Source organism: Cnephaeus nilssonii, assembly GCF_951640355.1.
Source record: "Cnephaeus nilssonii genome assembly, chromosome: 2".
Lineage (NCBI taxonomy): Eukaryota > Metazoa > Chordata > Mammalia > Chiroptera > Vespertilionidae > Cnephaeus > Cnephaeus nilssonii.
Window position 1 is genome coordinate 14,163,588 of NC_137073.1, and position 13,247 is coordinate 14,176,834.

The 13,247-nt window shown below is 47.9% G+C and overlaps 1 protein-coding gene across 5 annotated transcripts in view; it reads right to left on the bottom strand.

The window, feature by feature from the left end:
• The window catches only part of IFT140 (intraflagellar transport 140), a 92,242-nt gene extending 79,597 nt beyond the window's left edge, over nt 1-12,645 (bottom strand). For 2 of the 5 annotated variants that reach the window (XM_079789923.1, XM_079789919.1), the window contains exons 1-3: nt 12,540-12,598; nt 8,321-8,498; nt 3,564-3,785 (exon numbers count right to left, since the gene is read on the bottom strand). In XM_079789923.1, coding sequence (XP_079646049.1) covers nt 3,564-3,785; nt 8,321-8,467 — 369 coding nt within the window. In that variant the 5' untranslated portion in view covers nt 8,468-8,498; nt 12,540-12,598. Of the gene's footprint in view, nt 1-3,563; nt 3,786-8,320; nt 8,499-12,235; nt 12,471-12,539 lie in introns of those variants that run through there. The other 3 variants (XM_079789920.1, XM_079789922.1, XM_079789921.1) reach the window with 3 other exon arrangements.
• Nucleotides 12,646-13,247: the final 602 nt, after the last annotated feature.

Here is a 13,247-nt window from a genome sequence, read left to right on the forward strand (position 1 = left end):
AGCTATATTGTGTGTTGCAGTGGTGATCAATCTGTATATTACTCTTTTATTAGATAGGATAGAGGCCTGGTGCATGGGTGGGGGCCAGCTGGTTTGCCCTGAAGGGTGTCCCTGATCAGGGTGGGGTTCCCTTGGGGTGTGGGGCAGCCTGAGCGAGGGGCCTGTGGTGGTATGCAGGCCGGCCACGCCCCCTGGCAACCCAAGTGGAGGCCCTGGTATCTGGAATTTATTTTCCTTCTACAATTGAAACTTCGTAGCCTGGAGCAGAGCCAAGCCTGCTGCTCCCTCCGGGGCGGCAGCCATTTCTGTGGCAGTTAATTCACCTTCTATAATTGAAACTTTGTAGCCTTAAGCAGAGGCCTGAGCCCAGCCAGGCTGTGCGGAAAGCTTTGCTTCCCCTGTTGCCGCCGGCAACCCTGGCCTGCTCTCTCAAGCTCCATTCTGCCGCCATTTGTTTGAATTTGTTTACCTTCTATAATTGAAACTTTGTAGCTTGAGTGGAGGCTTAGGCCTGCAACGGCTATGGAAAGCTTGGCTTGCTCTGTTACCTGGGAAACCTTGCTCTCTGTGGCTGTAGCCATCTTGGTTTGGGTTAATTTGCATACTCACCCTGATTGGCTGGTGGGCGTGGCTTGGTTGGTGGGCGTGGCTTATGTAGCGGAGTGATGGTTAATTTGCATATTACCATTTTATTAGAGAGGATGTGAAAGGAGAGGAGAATAAGGAGACAAGATCCTTTGTGTGACATCTACAAACAAAAAATTTTAATCTAAAGCAACAAGCAAACAAATCTAAACTGAGGGATATTCTACACAATAACTAGTCTGATCTCCTAAAAAGGTTGATCCTTGTTCTTAGGGATTTGATGGCAAAGTAGATAGGGCTGAATGAAGTATGATGTCTTTGACAAACTCTCAAATAATCACGGGGGGTAAATATATATATATTAGAGACCCGTTGCACGAAGAGATTCGTGCAATAGGCCTTCCTTCCCTTGGCTTCCAGCACCGGTTTTCCTCAGGCACCCAGGACCCAGGCCTTCACTCCGGCTGGAGTCTGCCGTCTTTGCTGCAGACTCCAGCCAGAGTCTGCCGCCTTCTTCTCTGCAGACTCCAGCCAGAGTCTGCTATCTTCGCTGCAGACTCAGGCCGGAGTCTGCCGTCTTCATCTTCACTGCCGAGTGCCGCTCCTGTAGATCCCTTAGCCCGCCGCCCTCCCTCTCATAGCAGGCGTCCTGCCCCACCCAGCCACTCTGATCCTGGAGCAGCTGGGTGGCCGCCATCTTTGTCCTTCTAATTTGCATATTACCTCCTGATTGGCTGGTGGGTGTAGCGGAATGATGGTCAATTTTAATGTTTCTCTTTTATTAGTGTAGATACTACAGGCCTGGTGCACAAATTCATGCAGGGTGGGGTCTGGCAGGCCCGCCCCTGATTGGGGTGGGGGAGGCTGATCAGGGGTGGGGCCACCCGTGGGGGGGGAAAGAAGAGGCCACAGGCAGTTGGCTGACCCCATTCCCTGGTCAAACTCCTGGGCAAACTCCTGGTTGAGGAGATAATTTGCATATTAGCCTTTTATTATATACTAGAGGCCCGATGCACAAAATTCGTGCACAGGGGGTTGGGGTCCCCTCAGCCCAGCCTGCACCCTCTCCAATCCAGGACCCCTTGGGGGATGTCCAACTGCCAGTTTCGGGATCGGGCCAAAACCGGCAGTTGGACATCCCTCTCACAATCCAGGACCACTGGCTCCTAATTGCTCACCTGCCTGCCTGCCTGATTGACCCTAACTGCCTCCCCGCCAGCCTGATCACCCTTAACCGCCTCTGCCTGCCAGCCTGATCGCCCCTAACTGCCCCCCTGCCGGCCTGGTGGCCCCCAACTGCCCCCCCTGCCGGCCTGGTCGCCCCTAACTAGCCCCCCCCGCTGGCCTGGTCGCCCCTCACTGCCCCCCTCTGCCAGCCTGGTCGCCCCTCACTGCCTCCCCTGCCAGCCTGGTCGCCCCCAACTGCCCCCCCCACCAGCATGGTCGCCCCCAACTGTCCCCCCTGCTGGCCTGGTTGCCCCACACTGCCCCCCTCTGCTGGCCTGGTCACCCCCAATTGCCTCCCCTGCCAGCCTGGTCGCCCCACACAGCCTGCTGGTCAGTCGTTTGGTGGTCCCTTGCTAACCCCCATGCCGACCTGGTCGCCCCATGCAGCCTGCTGGTCAGTCATTTGGTCATCCCTTGCTAACCCCCATGCCAGCCTTGTCTCCCCATGCAGCCTGCTGTTCGGTTGTTAATGTGAGGGCATCGTGACCAATTTGCATATTACCCTTTTATTATTAGAGAGAGAGAGAGAGAGAGAGAGAGAGAGAGAGAGAGAGAGAAAGCAGATGTGTCAAAATGTTAATAACTAGTGAATTTATGTACTAGTAAAGGGTATATGGGTGTTCCTTGTACTATTCTTTCAACTCCTCTAAAGATTTGAAATTTTGCAAAATTGGAAGTTGGGGAAAGAATGCATTTTTATGTGCCTGTGTGTACCTGAAGAAACTCTGGAGACTTTAAGAAGCTATGGATGCCAGAGAGTAGAGGGGGAAACGGATGGGCGTGGGTGGAGAGGCTTTTCTTTCTTTTTTTTTTTAAGTTTATTTTTTCTTTTTGTTTTTTAGTCCTTGTCCAAGGATATTTTTCCATTGATTATAGAGAAAGTGGAAGAGAGAGGGAAAGAAACATCCATGTGAGAGAAACACATGGATTGGTTGCTTCCTACCCGCGCCCCGACCAGGGCCCAGGCCAGGGAGAATCCTGCAACCGCGGTATGTGCCCTTGACCAGGACCCTGCGGTCCTCAGGCTGACGCTCTATCCACTGAGCCAAACCGGCTAGGGCTGGAGAGGCTTTTCAAAGAACATACCATTTCACGGCTTTTGAAATTTGAGACATGTAAATGTACTACCTGAAACGTGTGGTAAATGAACACACTGCAAAATTTCTGCTGTACATTTGGGAATCAAATTGAGTCTAGACCAGGGTTTCTCAACCTGGGCACTGTTGGTCTTTTGTGTGGGATCTGTCCTGTGCATTGTAGGATGGCGAGCAATCTCTCTGGCCTCTACCCACTAGATGCAGGCAGAGCAGCCCCCCTCCTTTGTGACAACGAAACACGTCTCCAAATACTGCCAAATGTCCCGAGGGGTGGAAATGCCTGAGCTAGACCATCAGGACCAGGGACTCCTAGGCAATGAAGAAGTATGTTCAGGGAAGCTGGTGATTTGGTGATGCCATAAAAGTGACAGCACCTGAGGCATTCAGCCATCTTTATGAATATAGTTACCTAGAAAAGTTCATTTTAAAAATGACAGACATGCTTCTGCCATAGGGTGGGATGGTAGAGTAAAATTTTCAAACTTTGCTTCCAATATAAAACACAATCTACCATGACATCTGACAGGGTCAACTGCATTTGGCAACCACACATTTCAAATAATTTGGTCTTTAGCACCCTTCCCAACGTGTCCCTAAGGGCATAAACCGGGAAATGCTGAGATCTGAAATCAGTGTCACCGGCTGTCTGCTTACCCGGTCCCCCGACAGAAGGCAGTTCCCGTTGGTGCTCCAACTGAGGACAGTGATGTCAGCGGTGTGCGTTGGGGGGACTGCATGCTGCTCCTTCTCCTGCTTATTAAACATGATCACTTCTCCAGTCTCCCATCCAACAGCCAGGATCAGCCGCGTCTGGTGCCAGCACAGGGAAGTGACCCGGCAGGACCTCTCAATGTGTGTATCGGGCACACGCTCACCCTATGATGGACAAGAGGTAAATCCCATGTTACACAGGGTGGCAGCTACTCAAAGAATTTATAGCTAATCCTCTCTGGGGATTGACATCAGCTAGGAGATATAAAGAGCTGTTTATTAGGGAACTGTTTTATTTCATTTTCATAGAAACAGCAATCTTGTCCAAACAGCAATCTTGTCCGAGCTATGAAAACAAGGTTAACACACAACAGACCATTCTGACCAACTTATCAGAAAGTATGACCTCATACTCACAGCTGCTTGGTGGCTAGCTAGGGTGTTTTTTTATTTGTTTTTTATGTTTTTATTCATTTCAGAGAGGAAGGGAGAGGGAGAGACAGCAACAACAATGAGAGAATCATTGACCAGCTGCCTCCTGCACACCCCCTACTGGAAATTGAGCCAACCTGGGCACGTGCCCTCACTGGGAATAGAATTCTAACCTCCTGCTTCAAGGTTCGACGCTCAACCACTGAGCCACATCGGCTGGGTGCTAGCTAGCATTTCAATGAGTTCCAATGAAACTTTATTTATTTACTTTTAATCCTCACCTGAGGATATTTTTTTTTTTAGAGAGAGTGGAAGGGAAGGAGGGAGGGAGGGGGAGAGAGAAAAAAACATTAAGATGAGAGAAGCACATCGATTGGTTGCTTCCCATACACTTCCCAACCAGAGCTCAAACCTACAACCCAGGTACATGCCCTTGACCGGGAATTGAACCCAGGACCCTTTGGTGTGCAGACGGATGCTCTAACCACTGAACACACTGGCCACAGCTAAAACTTCATTATTTTAATATATTTTATTGATTTTTTACAGAGAGGAAGAGAGAGGGATAGAGAGTTAGAAACATCGATGAGAGAGAAACATCGATCAGCTGCCTCTTGCACACCCCCTACTGGGGATGTGCCCGCAACCAAGGTACATGCCCTTGACCGGAATCGAACCTGGGACCCTTGAGTCCGCAGGCCGACGCTCCATCCACTGAACCAAACCGGTTTCGGCTAAAACTTTATTTATAAAATAAGTGGTAGGCCAGGTAAAGTTTGTCAACACCAAAGTTCTCAAACTGTGGTCAGATGACTCCCAAAGCCTTTTCAGGGTCTGCAAGGCCATTTTTTTTTTTACTAAAGATTTTTTAAAATTGATGTTTAGAGAGAGAGGGAGGGAGAGGGGGAGAGAGAAAAACATTGATGTGAGAACAAAACATAGATCGGTTGCCTCCTACATGCCCCCTACTAGGGATTGAGCCCACAACCCGGGCATGTGCCCTGACCAGGAATCAAACCAGCAACCTTTCAGTGCAGAGGACAATGCCCAGCCGAGCCACCCAGCAAGGCTGCAAGGTCAGTTATCTTTAGAATGATGCTAAGAAGTTATTTACCTTATTTGCTTTCATTTTCTGACCAGTGTATAATGGACTTTTCCAGAGGCTATGTGATGTATGATTCATTGCTCTGCTAGCTAATGGAATATGTACTTGTATATTTTTGTTTTCTAGAATTTTCTAAGGAAATAGGTTTAGGGTATAAATATGTATTCCTAGCAATTAACACAGTTTGTTCTCAGTACTTCTACCAAACTCTCTCTAGTAATCTCCACATCTAATAATTATTTAGAAATCCTGAAGTTTTCCTTGTGCCAATTAGAAACACAAAAAGTACAATTTGTTTTGTAATAGTATTTTTTAATTTTCTAAATTTTAACATTTTGTCTAAAATTGCTATTATTTTGGAATATAATATTTACTCTAAAGAAAATTTTATAATGCATATTGGAGAGTTCTCTGACCCCTAGAAGGGAGGAATGTGCTCCAACGAAGTTGGGCGACACTGTGCTTGGTGCTGGGGCTAGACAAACACGAGAGCAGACGGGGCCTGGCTGAACTCCCATCCCTGGAGGGGCCAAAGACGGCCAAGTATCACAGATGAGACCTTCAATGGCAAGGTGGGTGAGAAACCAAGAGGTAGGGAAGGACTGCCCCAGGAAGTGCCACTGAGCCACTTCCATCTGGAGGACTAATATAGTAATTAAGCAAAAAGATCAAGGAGAGCCCGAGCAATGTAGCTCAGTGGTTGAGTGTTGACCTATGAACCAGGAGGTCATGGTTTGATTCCTGGTCAGGGCACATGCCCAGATTGTGGGCTCCATCTCTAGTGTGGGGTGTGCAGGAGGCAGCTGATCAGTAATTCTCTCTCATCACTGATGTTTCTATCTCTCTCTCTCCCTCTCCCTTCCTCTCTGAAATCAATCCTATATAATAAAAATGTAGTATGTAAATTGTCCCCTCGACCGGAGTTCTTTCGGGAGTTTGACCAGGGGGTGGGCCGGCCCAGCCGGGGGCGGGGGAAGGGAAGGAGGCCCTGGCCAGCGCTGGTAGCCACTAGGGACCCTACCAGTGCACGAATTTCGTGCACTGGGCCTTTAGTAAATATATATAAAAAGATCAAGAGAGACTCTCCTGTGCGGAGGGCACAGCGCCTGCACTTGGAAGGCCAGGGAAGGCCAGGCGTGTGTAGCACGGAAAGAAGAGCACCATGTGAGGCAGGAGAGCCAGGCCTTGGGGGCACGGGGGCCACATCAGCAATTCCCATCCTCACCCAAAGAACAATTCGGAGGTGGGGAGGTGGGAGGAGTGGGTGATTCCATCTGTGATTCCTAAAGATGGCTCTGCCCTGTGTGGGGAAGGGGAGGACACAGCTGCTGCAGTGAGGAAGCTGCTAGTCTGCCTGAGGTGGAGGGTGTCACTATCATCCCGGGCCCCTGTCCTGGGCATTAGGATGGAAAACACTCAGCTTCTGAAGGACAGTGTGGGGCAGGGGGGGCAGTGGGGCAAAGTTCAGTTCAGTCTGGACTTGGGAAGTTTGAGGCCTGTGTCAAACACCCAGGTGTCCTATGAGCAGCTGGATTCCTAAGTCTGCAGCTCAGGGGGGACTTGTGGGCTGGAGATAGGTTTCTAAATTGTTCATTGATAGACACTGACAGATCACTGATAGAAGGAGGAAACAGAGGGAGAAGAGGCCTAGACAAGTTCAAGACATGTCAACAGCAGTCCGGGTTTGGAAGGAGAGGACGGCTGGATCAAGGAGACAGGGCGGAGGAAGCCCCTGCAAGCTCCACGGCGCGTTTCCCAGAGAACTCTGCAAGAGCGTGGAGCAGTCTAGAGAAGGGGCATCAGATGAGAACCCAAAACGCACAGGGCCTGTGACACAGACACTGCTGATGACTCCAGCTGCTTGGGTGAAGCATCTGGGGCGACAACGAGACTACAGAGGGCTGAGAAGTGAGTGGGAAGGGAAATCTGACTTTCTTGCTGAAGTATGTGGTGCACTGTGCACTGAGAATTTGGGCGGGGGGGAGGGGGCAATTAAAATCTGAGGAGCATCTAGAAAGATTTTGCAATGGGTTGAATTGTGCTAATTCCTAAAAAGCTATGCTGAAGTCCTAACCACTGGTACCTGTGATATGACCTTATTTGAAAATAGGGTCTTTGCAGATGATCGAGTTAAGATGAGGTCATTAGGATGGGCCTTAATCCAATATGACTGTGTCCTTTTCTTTTTTTTTAATAATATATGTTATTGATTTTTTACAGAGAGGAAGGGAGAGGGATAAAGAGTCAGAAACATCGATGAGAGAGAAACATCCATCAGCTGCCTCCTGCACATTCCCCACTGGTTATGTGCCCACAAACAAGGTACATGCCCTTGACCGGAATCGAACCTGGGACCCTTCAGTCCACCGGCCAACGCTCCATCCACTGAGCCAAACTGGTTAGGGCTGACTGTCCTTAAGAGAAGAGGAGACACCCAGGGGAGGCAGCCCTGTGAGGCTGGAGGAAGAGACTGGAGCGGTGCAAGTACAAACCAAGGAGCACCAAGGATTGCTGGCAACCAGAAGCAAAGACAAACCATGCAACAGATCCTCCCCTGAAGCCTCCAGAGAGAGTGAGGCCTGGCCGGCCCCTTATTTCAGACTTCTGGCCTCCAGAACTGGTAAATAATACATTTCTGTTGTTTTAAGCCACCCAGTTTGCAGTCATTTGTTCTGGCAGCTAATATTTTAAATAGGTAACGTGAGCCAACAGGAGACTGGATCAGGATGGACAGACAATGCTGAGGGGCCATTTCTGGTTGGTGACTGTGAATTGACTGTTAATTCTATCGTAAACATTCCTAAATCTGTCCCCAAACCTAAACTGCAGAGGTAAAATAATAATACTGGGAGTTAAGACCTCAGTGAGAATAAACACACACACACACACACACACACACACACACACACACACACACACATTATATCCCACACTCCCCCCCGCCCCCGCAACATACCTATACTCTCTATCTCACCCACCTACAGTCCAAACCCCTTACCCCTCCCCCCACACCAATCTCTCTCTCTCTCTCTCTCTCTCTCTCTCTCTCTCTCTCTCTCTCCCTCACACACACACACACACACACACACACACACACACACACACACACACCAAAAAAGAGACAAGAGCCAGAAGTTCATAATCATTGCTTCCTAGTACTTACTTGTTCCAGGTATATATCCACACTGCCTCTTGAGGCTGTGCCGAAGGAGGCCACTGCCAGGAATGGATGAACAGGGTGCCAGCTGATGTGGGAAGGAGATCCAGCTGAGTCTGGGGCTTCTATTCGGTGGTCAAAATAGAGGGCCATGATGAAACTCAGACCTTGTCGGGGTTGAAACCTGCAGGGGAAAAAACAACCAAGTCCTGTGTTTTTTACAAAATGACTGAGTATAGAATTAGGAAAGAAAAGCATCACGAAACTATTACACATAAGACATTCCGTAACATAAATGTCCCTTCACGCCGATTCAGGAAATTTTATGTGGAAGACATCTCTAATAGGGAAAAATGTACAAGGAGAAGCAAGGGACTGGAAACACAATGATCCAGAGGGAGTGGAAAACAGTAAAACTTCTTGCCATCAAAACAGCAAAGAAAAGCCCTGCCGCCTGGACATGTGTCATCCTTGATCGTTTGTATTCCCATCATAATACAGATCATTTATATTTCTATAGTCCCCTTTTAGCAAAATCTTCAAATCAAATAAAAGCAAACTGCCCTGACCGGTTTGGCTCAGTGGATAGAGCGTCGGCCCACAGACTGAAAGGTCCCGGGTTCGATTCCGGTCAAGGGCATGTACCTTGGTTGCGGGCACATCCCCAGTATGTGCAGGAGGCAGCTGATCGATGTTTCTCTCTCATCGATGTTTCTAACTCTCTATCCCTCTCCCTTCCTCCCTGTAAAAAATCAATAAAATATATATTTTTTAAAAAAAGCAAACTGCTTCACAAAAGAGAAATGTATAGAAAAACCTGGTACTCAATTTCGGGTAAAGCTTGAAAACCAAGGCAGTCTTCACCTCTGACTCTCAGGTGGTAGAAGGCAAAAGGATTTCTTTGTTAGAAAGTCAAGAACAAACCCACAGCAACTGCAGAGAAGCTGAACTTCATTAGTTACAGGAATTTAACCCCTCCCTCCCTCCCACCCTCTCTCCCTTCCTCTTTCTTTCTAGGAAAAGATGTGCATACTGTACCTTTGAGGGAGGGCTAGAATGGTGAATGAAATGAAATGATAGTCAGGCTTCTGCCCAATTTTTCATTCCCTAGAGTCAGTTTGGGGAAGCTACCGGTAATTAGTGGAGGAGAGAATATGTGTCGAGTGGTTTGCTATCACTTCTAATTATTCAACTTCATACTCATTACGATGGCTATTATCCAAAAAATAGAAAATAAGAAGTGTTGGTGGGGATGTGGAGAAATTGGAACCCATTTGCATTGCTAGTGGGCATGTAAAATTGTGCAGTCACTATGGAAAACAGTATGGTGGTACCTTAAACATTAAACGTGGAATTACCATATAATTAGGCAATTCCAGTTCTAGATATACACACAAATAATTGAGAAAAGCAGGTACTTGAACAGATATTTGTACATAAATATTCATAGCAGCATTTTTCACAGTAGCCAAGAGATGGAAACAATCCAAATGCCTATCAACAGATGAATGGTTAAACAAATTCCATATTCAATGGAGTATTATTCAGCCTTAAAAATGAATGAAATTACGACACATTACAACATGCATGAACCTAGAAGACATTATGCTGAGTGAAATAAGCCACACACAAAAAGAGCAAATAATGTATGATTCCACTTATATGAGGTACCTAGAGTAGTCAAAGTCAGAGACAGAAAGTAGGCTAGTGGGTGCCAGGGCCTGCTGGGGCTGGGGTTGAGATGGAAGGGGGCAGTTGTTTAATGTATACAGGGTTTCAGTTTGGGAAGACGGAAAAAATTCTGGAGATGAGGGTGGTGATGGTTGTACAACAATGTGAAGGTACTTAATGCCACTGAACTGTATACTTAAAAACGGTTAAAATGATAAATTTTACATTATGCACATTTAACCACAACAAAAAATTATGCACAAAAAGTATTCAACACCTGCAAAATTCTGTCACTCTATCATTATAGGGGATGGACTATGACACTTGCTTTTAGTAATATAACAGTTATATCAGAGGAAGCACAAAAGGTCAGTTTGGATCCAGAGAAGGAAATCCCTTCATTGAGAAGTTGGAAAGCATATGGGTATAAATGAACAGTCACATTTCAAATGTTTACCTTTTTGTTATGAATATATACCCTGAATACTAAACAAAGGCAAACTTTTCGAGGTTGTGCTCTCACCATCACAAACTGCTGAGCACTTATTCAGGGCTCCTGGTGGAGCAGCCAGGCACTGGTTGAAGGAGCAGCGGGTTGGGGGGACTGGAGTCAGGGGAAGGGGCAGGATCCAGGGGTCTCCTGCACACACACATCACTTACGGGACATCTATACTGGTCAGGGTTCTGATTTCTTTGAGTCAAGTCCTCATGCAAACCTTCAAACAACGCTATTAAAAATGAAAATACACCAGATAAATACCTGGTGATTTAATATAGCAAAGGAAACCCTTTAAAGTGAGTTTTAATATGTTGCAGCCAGCCAAGTGTCTCAATTCTGGACTATGGGGAATTCCTCTTCACGCTTAAGTTTACTTTGTGAAAATATTCCTCTGCAAAATGTGAAATGTTAATTTGTTGTAATGATGGAGAAAGAATTATAATAGCACTTGAAAAAATTAAACCTGGTTTCCTCTGTATTTTTTATTTCAAAATCACTTTGTAATAAGTATGTATGCAGACAGATCTTTACATTACTCGTGTCCTCCTGCCTGCGGCTTTCCCAGAGGCTCTCTCCCCCACACTCCTCCTTTGGGTACTCAGGAAGCCGCCCTTCCTTCAGGGATCTCTTTGTCTTGATTTCTAGCGTCCCCATAAAACCCTGTACTTCTCTTTTAAAGTATATTTTTATTGATTTCAGAGAGGAAGGGAGAGAGAGAGAGATAGATAGAAACATCAATGATGAGAATCATTGGCCGGCTACCTACTGGGGATCAAGCCTGCAACTCCGGCATGTGCCCTGACAGGGAATCAAACTGTGACCTCCTGGTTCACAGGTCCACGCTCAACCACTGAGCCACGCTTGCCGGGCAGAACCATGTACTTCTCCATCGCTGTACTTAGACTTTATTATAAATGTGTATTTGGTCGACCATCCTCCACTCCCTGCCAGAGTATCCGCCCCACAGAGTGGGAGACTAGAACAGTGCCTTTCACAGAACAGGCCCCAATAAGTGAATCCCTGATGAAGATATTCATTAGCAAAGAAAGATGTCCTTGATGTTCTGTTAGCTGTAAAAAGTGGTTTACAGGCCAGAGTGAGTGAGTCCATTTATACAATGCATAAATGCATTTCAACATTTTTCTACAGTATCATCTGCATAATTACAAGTTACCAGAGTAAACACAAGGAGAAATGACTAACCATAAAATCATTACCAATGACATCTATTAATTAAACCAGTTCAAAAACAAGTGGACTTTTCCTTAAAACAAACTCAGGGTCACTAGAACATTAAAAGCATTTGGTAAATATATACACTTTGGGGGAAAGAAAAAATTCCATTTGTTCTAATCAATTAACTCCTCTAGGCTCCAGCCGTCCAACATCTCTACCACCTCCATTAAACCAACTTTTGGGAAACAATCTGTTAAGCTCATTCAACTGAGGGGTTCGTAGTATTAAGGTTAATTTAAGTTACTTTACTGCTTGGAGATGCTGCACGAGAAAACCTGAAGGAACTTGGGGAAATAGGGGCTGAGTGGACGAGTGTGGGGGGTAGGTATTAGTGCCACTTCACAAAGTCTCAGCCTCTGGGCCACAGCCCGCAGGGCCTCGGGACAAGCAGCTGTATTTTGGGGATCCGAAGGAGAGCCTTCGCTGGCTGGAACGGTGCGGCTCAGAAAGCTATTTCTTAGTCTCTCCCTGCCCGGGGATACAGGTACTCTGCCAGCGTCCCCCAACAACCCACCTGGTCAGCTCCCCGGGAATCGCACGGCCACGCGACCCTCAATAGAACCTGGACTGCGACTGAGGTGGCCATAAGCCCCTAGCCTTGACCTACCCGCCTGGGGCCGCGGGAGATCCGCGGAGACCGGATTTCCGGACGAAAACAACTTGGGATGGCGAGGGACCCGGACTGGCTCGCCTGGTCGTCGCCCTCCTCCCGGCCCCACACCCCCGACACCACCCGAGTCCGTCCCCGGCCCGGCTTCTTCGTCGCCCGCCTCCGGGCTCCCGGCCCCCTGACCCGTCACTTCCCCGACCTCAGCTACCTGGGACCGCTCTCACCTCTCCCGGCCTCAGCGCCGCCGCGCGTTGCCAGGACAACGGCTGCTCGCGGAACGCGGAAACAGCCGAGGTGAGTGACTCGGAGGCCGAGGCCACCCGAAGCGCCACGAGAGGCCGGAAAGAACCGAAGATGATCGGGAACGTTCGTGCGGAGGGTTAGATTGCCAAGCGGGTTCCCGCCGGCGGCGAGCTCCGCCGTCTTGCCGGGCTGTTTTCCCCCATCCCAGCCACGGTCGGGAATCGACAACGCTAGCTCGGAAAGTGGGGCCAAGAGGCCAGGGTATGCTATCCTGCGCAGAGAAGGGAGCTGGCGAAATTCTTCTAGGGGTGATGGCGTTGCAAAACCTGTTGGGATTCGCTGCTGTGGTTACACCTTTTCTACCGCTTAGGTCTGTCAGAAGGTGGAGGAAGGCAACTGAGACTGTGAGGGAGAAACTGAACGCCATCTTCTTTAGGAGCACTCTCTTGTTAATCTTATTGCTGGGTCTTCTGGACCCCAGCGCGTTTCTAGGTTCTGCTTTGTCTGATCTTAAGGAAGAGGTGGTTCAAGAGTATTCCTGAGAAAAGCCAATTGACTCGACATACTTCCTTGAAGTTATTAATTTATCACGTGCATTCAATGCTTTGGGGTACATATGGACGCCTTTGGCGAGAAAATGTTAGCCAACGATACGGGTTCATCCCTTTAGGAA